This window comes from Rhipicephalus microplus, chromosome 5 (assembly GCF_043290135.1).
Source record: "Rhipicephalus microplus isolate Deutch F79 chromosome 5, USDA_Rmic, whole genome shotgun sequence".
NCBI lineage: Eukaryota > Metazoa > Arthropoda > Arachnida > Ixodida > Ixodidae > Rhipicephalus > Rhipicephalus microplus.
In genome coordinates, this window is record NC_134704.1 from 53558309 (window position 1) to 53568064 (window position 9756).

The 9756-nt window shown below is 49.1% G+C and overlaps 1 protein-coding gene across 1 annotated transcript in view; it reads right to left on the reverse strand.

Annotated features, from left to right (window-relative positions):
- Positions 1-9451, reverse strand: part of LOC119173866 (EF-hand domain-containing protein 1) — a 63361-nt gene extending 53910 nt beyond the window's left edge. The window contains exon 1 of the mRNA XM_075895478.1: positions 8661-9451. Within this exon, the coding sequence (XP_075751593.1) occupies positions 8661-8720 (60 nt within the window). The 5' untranslated portion in view covers positions 8721-9451. The remainder of the gene's footprint in view (positions 1-8660) is intronic.
- Positions 9452-9756: the final 305 nt, after the last annotated feature.

Below are 9756 nucleotides of genomic sequence, written 5' to 3' on the forward strand. Positions count from 1 at the left end.
CTTATGCAGCTCAAACTGCAAAGAGCTCTTCCCAAGCCATCAGGCAGTCGGGCGGGTTCAAAGAGTCTTTGGCACGGGGAGCCGCCGACCCTGAAGAATTCGCAATGCTGTCACCGCTTGTGGATACCTTTGGGAGCGTTGCAAAGCCGGAACAAAACAGGGTAGATTTAGCCGAAACCATCCCACGCGTCCAAGCGGCGCCAAGACATGGAAGCCGATCACAACAGAGCTCTCAAGCTGTTTGCAATGTTCAGCTTTTCACCTGAAGGACTCCCAACAAATTGTATCAAAATGTTGGATATAAAGATTTGATCGATAGATAGATAGATAGATAGATAGATAGACAGATAGATAGATAGATAGATAGATAGATAGATAGATAGATAGATAGATAGATAGATAGATAGATAGATAGATAGATAGATAGATAGATAGATAGATAGATAGATAGATAGATAGATAGATAGATAGATAGATAGATAGATAGATAGACAGACAGACAGACAGACATAATGGATCGTTTCCAAACGTCAATCCTGTATACTTAGCTCGCCCTCTTGTATAGCGCCACACCAGTCTTTGCCAGCTGTCACGCTAAAGAAGAAGTGAGCCGCGTGGCTCATGATGCGCGAGCCACGAGGAATTTCAGAACAGCCTAGCCCCTGGCCTGGCTGGACGCAGCAGCTGTGACATCGGCCTACGCTCGCGTCCCAAATAAAACTGTGGCCTCGACACGGGCTCATCGCCACCGTCTCGTCTTTCGTTTCCCAACACTCTAATGACGTCATAATCGACTGCTATAAAGCTCCCTAATATAGCACTAACCTTCACCGGAGCCGTGATGAACGTCGTATGACTTCCACGGAGCCGGAAGGTAGTGGGGTGTCTTGTGGATTACGTATGGCCTTGATGCGTAACGAGAATGGTCTACCGGCAGGGTTGTGTAGCCCAAGTTGAAAACGAATGCATGCGGATTAGGGAGTGACCTCGAAGATACTTCAGGGCTTGCATGGCAGTTTGGCTGCTGTCGTGTTGTCTAACGGCACTTGTAAGCACATGGTTCGGATCATGAGAACTGGGGACCCATGGTCCCTAACCTTGGATCAATGTGTCGTTTGGGAAGGACAGAGTGGTGAACAAGGCACGGTACGACCTCACATATTAGTACGTCCTGGCGGTAACACGTTTCGGTGACTTTACCGCTAATCACGTGCAATGTGAGATGCACGTCAACCCTGCTGCTCGCGTTTTTTTAGTCGCAGCGAACACCAGCTTCACACTAGCTCAGAGTCTCACAGTTATGGGTGCTTGCTTAGGTTTCTTTGCGACGCCGTTTTCGTCGGCAAGCAGATATTGAATAGACTCAAGAGGCTTATTAGAGGATCTAGAGCGTCTCGAGTGTTTCCGGTCGCACACGGAAGTGTTCACGCGACGCAAACGTGCGATTTAGTTGTCTGATTTTAGTATGGACCACTGTACTCCTTAAGGTAGTCGGGTCGAAATAGAGGGCAGTTTTTCCTTACGCACACTGAAGAAGTATGGAAGCTGCTAGCGCTCGCTCCGCTTGACAGCTGGTCGGTTTTACCTCGGCGTTTTCCCACGGTAAGTGTGTCTTCGGCTCACTGCTAAAGGCGTACTATCAAGTGGTGGAGGTGCTGGGTCCCTTTTCCATCCTGGAATTCTACAACCGAACTCTACCTTCGCCATTAACGATGTCCACCGACGTTGCGCAGCAGACCGCTTCTACATCATTGTGTCGCAAGTCAAGAAAAGTTACGATTCCGCTTTCTGGTCTCTCCCTGCGTACGGCAACAGCACTTCACGTAAACCCTTCTATGGCGTACATGGCTCGGCTACTCGTGCAAGACGTTCTGTACGAGGTTGAATTCGTCGTGTTTCCACACTTCTCACATGACGTCATATTAGGCTGGGGCTTCCGTTCCACACATCATGCCGTTGTTGATTGTGCCCGGGCCGAACTAGAATTATCATCGCTCTCCGACGACGATTATAATAAGCCTTCTATTTCTCGTGTGGTCGTTGCCGCGGAGACGGATATCCCACCTAGGTCTTCTATTATTGTGCTGATCTCGTGCGACCGTGCCGCTTTTTATGTTCACGTCGTCAGAAGACTTCACTTCTCGAAAAAAAAAAACGTTCTTCTACCTTTTGCTCTTCTGATGGTCGAAAGCTCTTGCGCAACCATTTATGCCACGAATCTCCTTTCAGTACCAGTCACATTATGCCATGGCGAATGCATCGGCCGCCTTGAGGAGATTGACTGTGTTTGCACCAGTCAACTGCCCGATCACGCAACAAGCCTTCAGATCGCCAGTGTTACTCCCGCTCCCACGTCCACCACATCTTCCCTAGACGTCTTCGTTCCTTAGATTTATTCGGACCTTCCTGTTGTCCAACGGACCCAACTCTTGACACTTCTCGACCGCTTTCGGACGTCGTTCGATTTCAAGCAAATCAATTTGGGCCGAACATCTGCAATTGTTAATCGTATTGACACTGGCACCCACGCACCATTGTGTCAGCGTTTATACCAGGTCTCTCACGCTGAACGCCAAGTTATTGACAATCAAGTGTCTGATATGCTCAGTCGTTGCGTCATACAGCTGTCCAACAGTCCGTGGGCCTCCCCAGTGGGACTGGTGAAAAAGAAGGACGGGAGCATCTGATTCTGTGTTTACTATATGCGCCTTAACGAGAGCACGCGCAAACATGTTCATCTGCTGCCCAGAATTTACAACGCTATCGACTGTTTGTAAGAATCAGAGTACTTTTCCTCGCTGGATCTTGGATCGGGATACTGGTACCCATGGGTGAAGGTGACCGCGCCAAGACTGCGTTTTAACTCTGGACGGCTTGAATACGAGTTTAACGTGATGCCGTTCGGCCTTTGCAACACCCCTGTCACCTTCGAGCGTCTGATGGACAACATACTTCAAGGACTCAAATGGCAGACGTGTCTTTGCTATCTGAACGACGTCGTCGTTTTTTCAAAAGACTTTGATATCTATCTTCTGCACCTCGCAAGTGTTCTGGATGATGATGATGAAAAACATTTATTATAAAAGAGAGAGGTACGGGGCCAAAGCATGACCCTGCTACATGGTCGGCGTCCTTAGTCCGGGACACCGCATGACGAGGCCCCTACTCGCGCCCGTCTCACCAGAGCCAGTTGAGACTCTAGTGAGGAGCAGTTGAGGAGGGCAGTCTCCCATGCCTCTCGGGAAGGGGTAGGGGAAGGGCGTAGGTGGGGATTTTTCGGACATGCCCATACCATGTGGAGGATATCACACGTCTCCCCACAGTGTGGGCACCGCCCATCTGTGTTCGCATCGAAATGCTTTAGGATTGCAGGACAGAGTAGAGTACCTGTCTGCAGGCGCCTTAGAGTTCGCTCTTCCGCCTTACTCAGCCCCTTTGCAGGAGCCGGGTAAAGGCGGTGAGTGTCATGATAATAGGTGAGAATTTCTTTGAACCGCAGCAGCGGTGTATTGGCCTCCGAGTCATAAGAGCCAAGGTGAGGAGCCCGGTGGGTAAGCGCTCGGGCGGCCGCGTCAGCGGCCTCATTACCTCGTAGGCCCTGATGGCCAGGAGCCCATACGATGCGTTTCGGGGCTGGATCAGCGAGAGCCCGTTTTAGAATTTGGCTGGCTAGGGGGGATATCTCTCCTACCAAGTAATGAGTACATGCTTTCCTGGAGTCCGTGATGAGAACTTTCGAGTTGGGGTCCGCAGCAGCAAGCGCTATCGCGACTTCCTCAGCGCGCTCTGGATTTTGTGCTCGGAACGAGAGCCCATTGACATGCTTTTCCCGGTGAACTACAGAGGCCGTGTAAAATCCCGTGGGCGAAGGCCCTGCTATATCTACGTAGAATACACCAGGTCGGGAGCCGTGTTGCCTCTCAAGCGTCCGAGCCCGCGCCTGTCTTCTGCTTTCGTGCGTGTGCTTATCCATGTTACTGGGGAGTGGAGCGACCGAGAGCATATGCCGCCACAGTTCCGGAATACGCTCCGCCTCCTCTGCAGTGCAAGTGTGCTGTATATGTAAGCGGTTTAGCAGGCGGCGCCCGGGAGCCGTCTGCACGAGCCGCGTATATTGATTCATAAGGTGGGCCTCCCGCAACTCCTGGTAGGAGTTGAGCACACCTAACGCCCTCAGTTTGGCGTTGGAAGTGGCCACCGGGAGATCCTGAGCTCGTTTAGTAGCCTTACGAATGATGGCATCTATTCTTTCGTCTTCTTGCTTGTTAGTGCGAAGGTATGGGACGGCGTAGAGGATCCGGCTAGTCACGAAGGCATGCGCGAGCCGAAGCGCGTCCCTGCCCCGCAGACCACCCCGCTTGTTTGAAACGCGGTGGATCATGCGCCCTACCTGTTCGCCTATTCTCTTGAGTTTCGCTATAGTGGAGTCCGGTCTGAGTCTGTGGTGAATGAACAGGCCCAGAATCCGGAGCTCCTCCACCTCTCTGATGGGAACCCCAGACAGGGAGATGTGTATGGCTGACTTATCTCTTGGCTTCGCTCTAACGTGCAGAAGCTCTGATTTGTTTGGAGCACATTGGAGTCCACAATCGTTGGCATACGCCTCGACTATGGATGCGGCCTGCTGAAGGCGTTCCTGCATTTCACCAAGGCTCCCTTCAGTGGTCCAGATTGTAATATCGTCGGCATATACTGCGTGTTGTGTGCCTTCCACCCTGGCCAATTCGCTTGGAAGGCGCATCATAGCAATGTTGAAAAGGAGTGGTGATAACACTGCTCCCTGTGGGGTACCCCGTGTTCCCATAATGTACGGGCCATATTCCTCGTCCTCGATCCGAAGAAGTGCCTGGCGTTTAGAGAGAAAATCTCTGACATATGCAAAGGCCTTAGCCCCGCAATCAGTGGAGCTCAAGTTAGCCAGGATGCTGCTGTGTTTAACATTGTCGAAAGCCCCCTTCAGATCAAGGGCGAGGATGGCTTTATCATTGTGTTGCATACTTATGGGCTGTATGACGGCCCTATGGAGCTGGAGAAGGACGTCCTGTGCAGACATGTGTGGGCGAAACCCAAACATGGTGTCTGCAAAGAAGCCCTTGCCCTCAAGGTATGGGGAGAGGCGATCCCGTACCATCATCTCCATAAGCTTGCCCGCACACGAAGTCAGTGATATGGGCCTCAGAGTTTCCGTATTCACGGCCTTGCCTGCTTTGGGGTGTTCTGGATTGCCTCCTACATGCTGAGCTCCAACTAAATTTCAAAAAGTGAGTTTAGGAAAGAATTGGCAGAATATCCACGGAGTGAATGATGGAGAGTGGGGCGAAGCATTCGTCCGTCCATTCGTTTTTGCTTCAGTCCATCCATGCGTCTGTCTGTGTGACCATCCATGCGTCCATCCACCTGTCCGTGCGTGCGTCCGTCCCTGCGTTCAGCCATGCATCCGCCCATAAGTCCGTTCATATGCGTCCATCCATGCGTCCATCCACGCATCTGTCTGTGTGTCCGTTCGTCCATCTATTCAACACTCCAAGTACCCCAATATCACATCTTTTCATCATATATTCCCCGTATTGAAGCACCGCCATCCAGCGGACATTCCAAGGACTAAACGAGAGGTGGCACATGCACACTTTCTTACGGCTTGCGCTTCGGATCTACTTCTCACCTTTAACCACCTCGAGTTCATGGTATATACTATAGTTCACTGTAATCATGGCACTGTAGCCGAACGCTCGCTGAACCTTTCTAAAACCAAGAAGGTTACACCCAGCGAGTATAACGTAGCAACCTTTGCCTGTCAGATAGTGCTCAATGTACATGCCAATGTCTGCTAATGGGAAATGAGAGACAGGAGAATTCGGCTTTTACTTTCTTACGGCTTGCGCTTCGTATCTACTAGCCACCTTTAACCACCTCGAGTTCATGGTATATACTAGTTCATTGTATTCATGGCACTGTGGCTCAACGCTCACTAAACCATTCTATAACTAAGGAGGTTACACCCAGCGAAATAACGTATCAACCCTTTCTTGTCAGATAGTGCTCAATGTACATGCCAATGGGTGCTAATGGTGATTGAAGCGTGCGCGTTAACTGAAAGCCGAGTGCTCCTGTCTCTCATTTCCCATTAGCAGCCATCGGCATGTACATTGAGCACTATTTTTTTTTTATTGTTCAACGACGCACAGAAGAAATCTCTCACCGGCACCCATTGGAGGTCAAAATGTTATACTTGTTACACACTACAATGGCTACGAGGGGCAAATGGGTGCTGCTATAAAAAGCTTCACCCTTAAAAAGTGGTTAACGATTAGGAGTACTATGCGAGAGCATAAAACTGTTCCGGAGATCCTAACGCAGTGCGCCATAAGATAGCAATAAATTGTCATTTTTCCGCCCGGAAGCTCACCATCTTAGGGCATCTTGTCAGCAAGGACGGTGTTCTACCTGACCCTGAAAAACTCCGTGCCGTCGCCCAGTTTCCGAAGCCATCGACGCTAAAGGTACTCCGGAGCTTTATCGGCTTATGTTCATACTTTCATCGATTTGTCCGCTATTTCGCAGTGATTTTCTGACAGCGAGGGCATTTCGGCGTGGTCTTCCGATTGCGATGGCGCATTCGCAAAACTACATCATCTGCTGACATCTCCACCGATTCTCCGTGACTTTGATCCTGATGCCCTATCGAAATCCCCACCGACGCTTGTAGAGTTGGCCTTGGCGCTATTCTTGCTCAAAGCAAGTCTGAATTCGACGAGTACGTCGTTTCTTATGCCAGTCGCACTCTTACTATGTTGATCGATTGAAGCCACACTATACGACCCACCCATCGTACCCTTTCCGTAGGTCGCCAGGACGGCTCCTTTTCTGGGAAGGGGAGGGGGGGGGGTGGAGTGATTTGTAGCATTTTTATATGGCACACGCAGGAACGCCAGCGAAAGAAGAGAAGGAAGAGTGTTGTTGCTGCTCGCGCTCGCTCCACTTGACAGGTGGTCAGTTTTACCTCTGCGTGTTTTCCCAGTAAACGTGTCTTTGGCTCACCGCTAAAGGCCTACTATCACCTTTATTTTTTTCCTTCCTTTCATCACGCTGACACAAGCTGCGATAGCACAAAAATAGCAGTCCTTGCGGCTGCATTTTGCTGATACGAGAGTATTCGGGAGTAGTGGTGTTCAGTGAGGAATGTTTTAGGAGAAAAAATCCTTAAGGTAGAGGCTTGTGTGTTGGCGTGCGCTGTAGCCATGATGACGATGTCGACGATGATTATCAAAGAGGGCAACCGGATTGTGAAGTATACAACGTCTCGATACGCTTTACGATGGATTTCGTATGACTGGAAACTGCCAACAACCGGAAGGGGAGTGTGCAACGTCTTCGTGTTTGCCAACTTCGAACCAAATCCGATGCCACAAAGCAGTAAGAATGAAGGCAAAACGAAATGCACAACAGCTCAACACAACATACAATTTGTGACCAATTAACCGTGTATATACTGTACACCACTTCGTCACTCTTACATGCGTGAGTGTTTAATGTCAGGAGAAATTTATGGTAACACCGAATGGCCGTACTGCTTCGCCGACTCATCATTACTCACTTTGTGGATATGCCATGTTTTTCTTGACGGGTCACACAGCTTACAGAGGACGGTTAGCAAATGCCGTAGCCAGGGGGTGGAACTTAAGGCCAATGCCCCTTCCCCCTACCATATAATTTGTTCTCTCCATGCATACACAACGCAAAGTAATCATTTGCCTGCGTGGTCACCTTTAAAATAAAAAGCCAACCTTTCCCTCCCAAATTCGGCATACAATTCTGCCGTTGATTAAATTTGTTACGAAGCAATAAACCCTGCCATTATCACTTCACCGATGGTACTGTGGCAGTTATGCAGTAGATTACAGTGAAAAACGTAGAAATGACAGGGATGGTCAAAACTTTAGGGATAAGGACCGCATCGGTTAATGCACAATTTGTTAAGCCCATTTTTTTTCTCTCGCTAACTTCCAGTTTACATTTCCCTCTTGGGCAGACTGAGCTCACCGAGCGAGTCAGTGTCGAAACCTGATTTTGTTAGCTGCATTAACTGGCGGCTAGAAAAGAACAATCTACATTGAGGTCTGGTTTAATTGAACCTCTTACACGGGGCAGTGGCATTCATATATTTCGGAATGTACTATCACATATGATCACTTTGCTGTTGACACTGCCACGTTCGACGTGTATTTTTGCGTGAGACACGCCAGATGTGCAATTTTTTCTTTGCTCGAAATAAACCTAACCAAAACAAATATGACGTATAACTCTAGCCTTAGATTTTGTTATATTTGTGCAAAGATTGTGATTTACTACAGTAATAATAGGCATCTCATTACAATTTATTGAATTGCTGAAGAAATGTTTACGCCCGCAAAACACATGAAACCGGCCTCGAGCGAAGATCTACAATGGTTGATTATAGATTGATTACTCTAAAATGTGTAAACAAGCATATTATGGCACTATTTTTGCTGCCATACAATGCCGATTTCGTCGAAATGATGTTGTGCAAGTTTGGTATATTTACACTCAAAGGTGGTGTCTGAAAGGTATGTTTCAGTAAAGGCTCTCTATCATTTACAAACGGATAGAGCGTTCACAACGTCTCTAGAACGGCTACTTACCACGACAGGCAAAGAGTAGCCAGGTAGCATTGGTAGCCTGTCCGTAAGCCTTGCCTCCATGTTCGCGCTGATGACACAATTCGCACTTTTAGTCGAGCAGCCGCAGCGGATTGTGATCGGTACGAGACATGTGGAGCTGTGCTGTGGACAACTGGGGACACCAAAGTGACGTTCACTAACGGCGACGTTTCTTCTATGTCCCGTTGTTACTCCGACGACAGTTTTGTACACGCGGCTGAACGACAACGATGGGGAAAAAAAAGAAAGCACTCGCTGCAATTGTTGAGCAACACGCACAAGCGTTGACTCTATGTTCTTGTCCCTTGTTCTCGTAGAATCATCCGCTGCCAGGGAACTTCAGAAAGGACACTTCTTTTTTGTAAAGGTCGCACTTCCGCCGAATGAAGCAAGGTCACTTCGAACATGAAGACCAAATGGAACTTGCGGTGATGTGTACAAACTCCAATATGCTTGAAAGGATTGAGAACAATTATATACCCTCTTTGTCTTTAATCCAGAATTGCAGTACGGGATTTTCTCCAAGCGCCAGAGCTTCGGCTTTGCTGAGGAACATTGATGACGCCAGCATTGGTACACGAAAGTTGACAAACTTAAGCGCCGCTAACTTTTTTCCTGCGCTGTGAACTGCGAGCGTCTCACGAAAACAATGACACGTGACGTAGTAGACCCCTTCGCGTCCGAGCGTTTCGTTCGACCCGACCACACGCGCGTACACAGCGAAGCTCTTTTGCCGCCGCGGGACAAGCGACACGACTGAGGCGGTCAGCGGGTTCAGTACATTTATTTTTTCTTCTTCTTCGGCAGCGCCTCCTAGGCTTGTGTGTTTTGACCGAGCCCGGACGCTTCGTAGCCATGACGACTCGGGCTCTTCTCTAGTACCGTGCGTGCGTTTGTTCCCGTTAGTGCGCGTGCAATGGCCAGTGCTTTCTATCGCGTTTATGTGTGCAGATGCTTTCTTTATCTTGTCGGTGTCGTTCCCCCGGCTGCTGTATTCTCCTTCCCCACTTTCGTAATGTGCATCGTCCTTCACTTTCCTACACTGCATGTGTTTTATCGCTTTGGCAGCTGTCCCTTC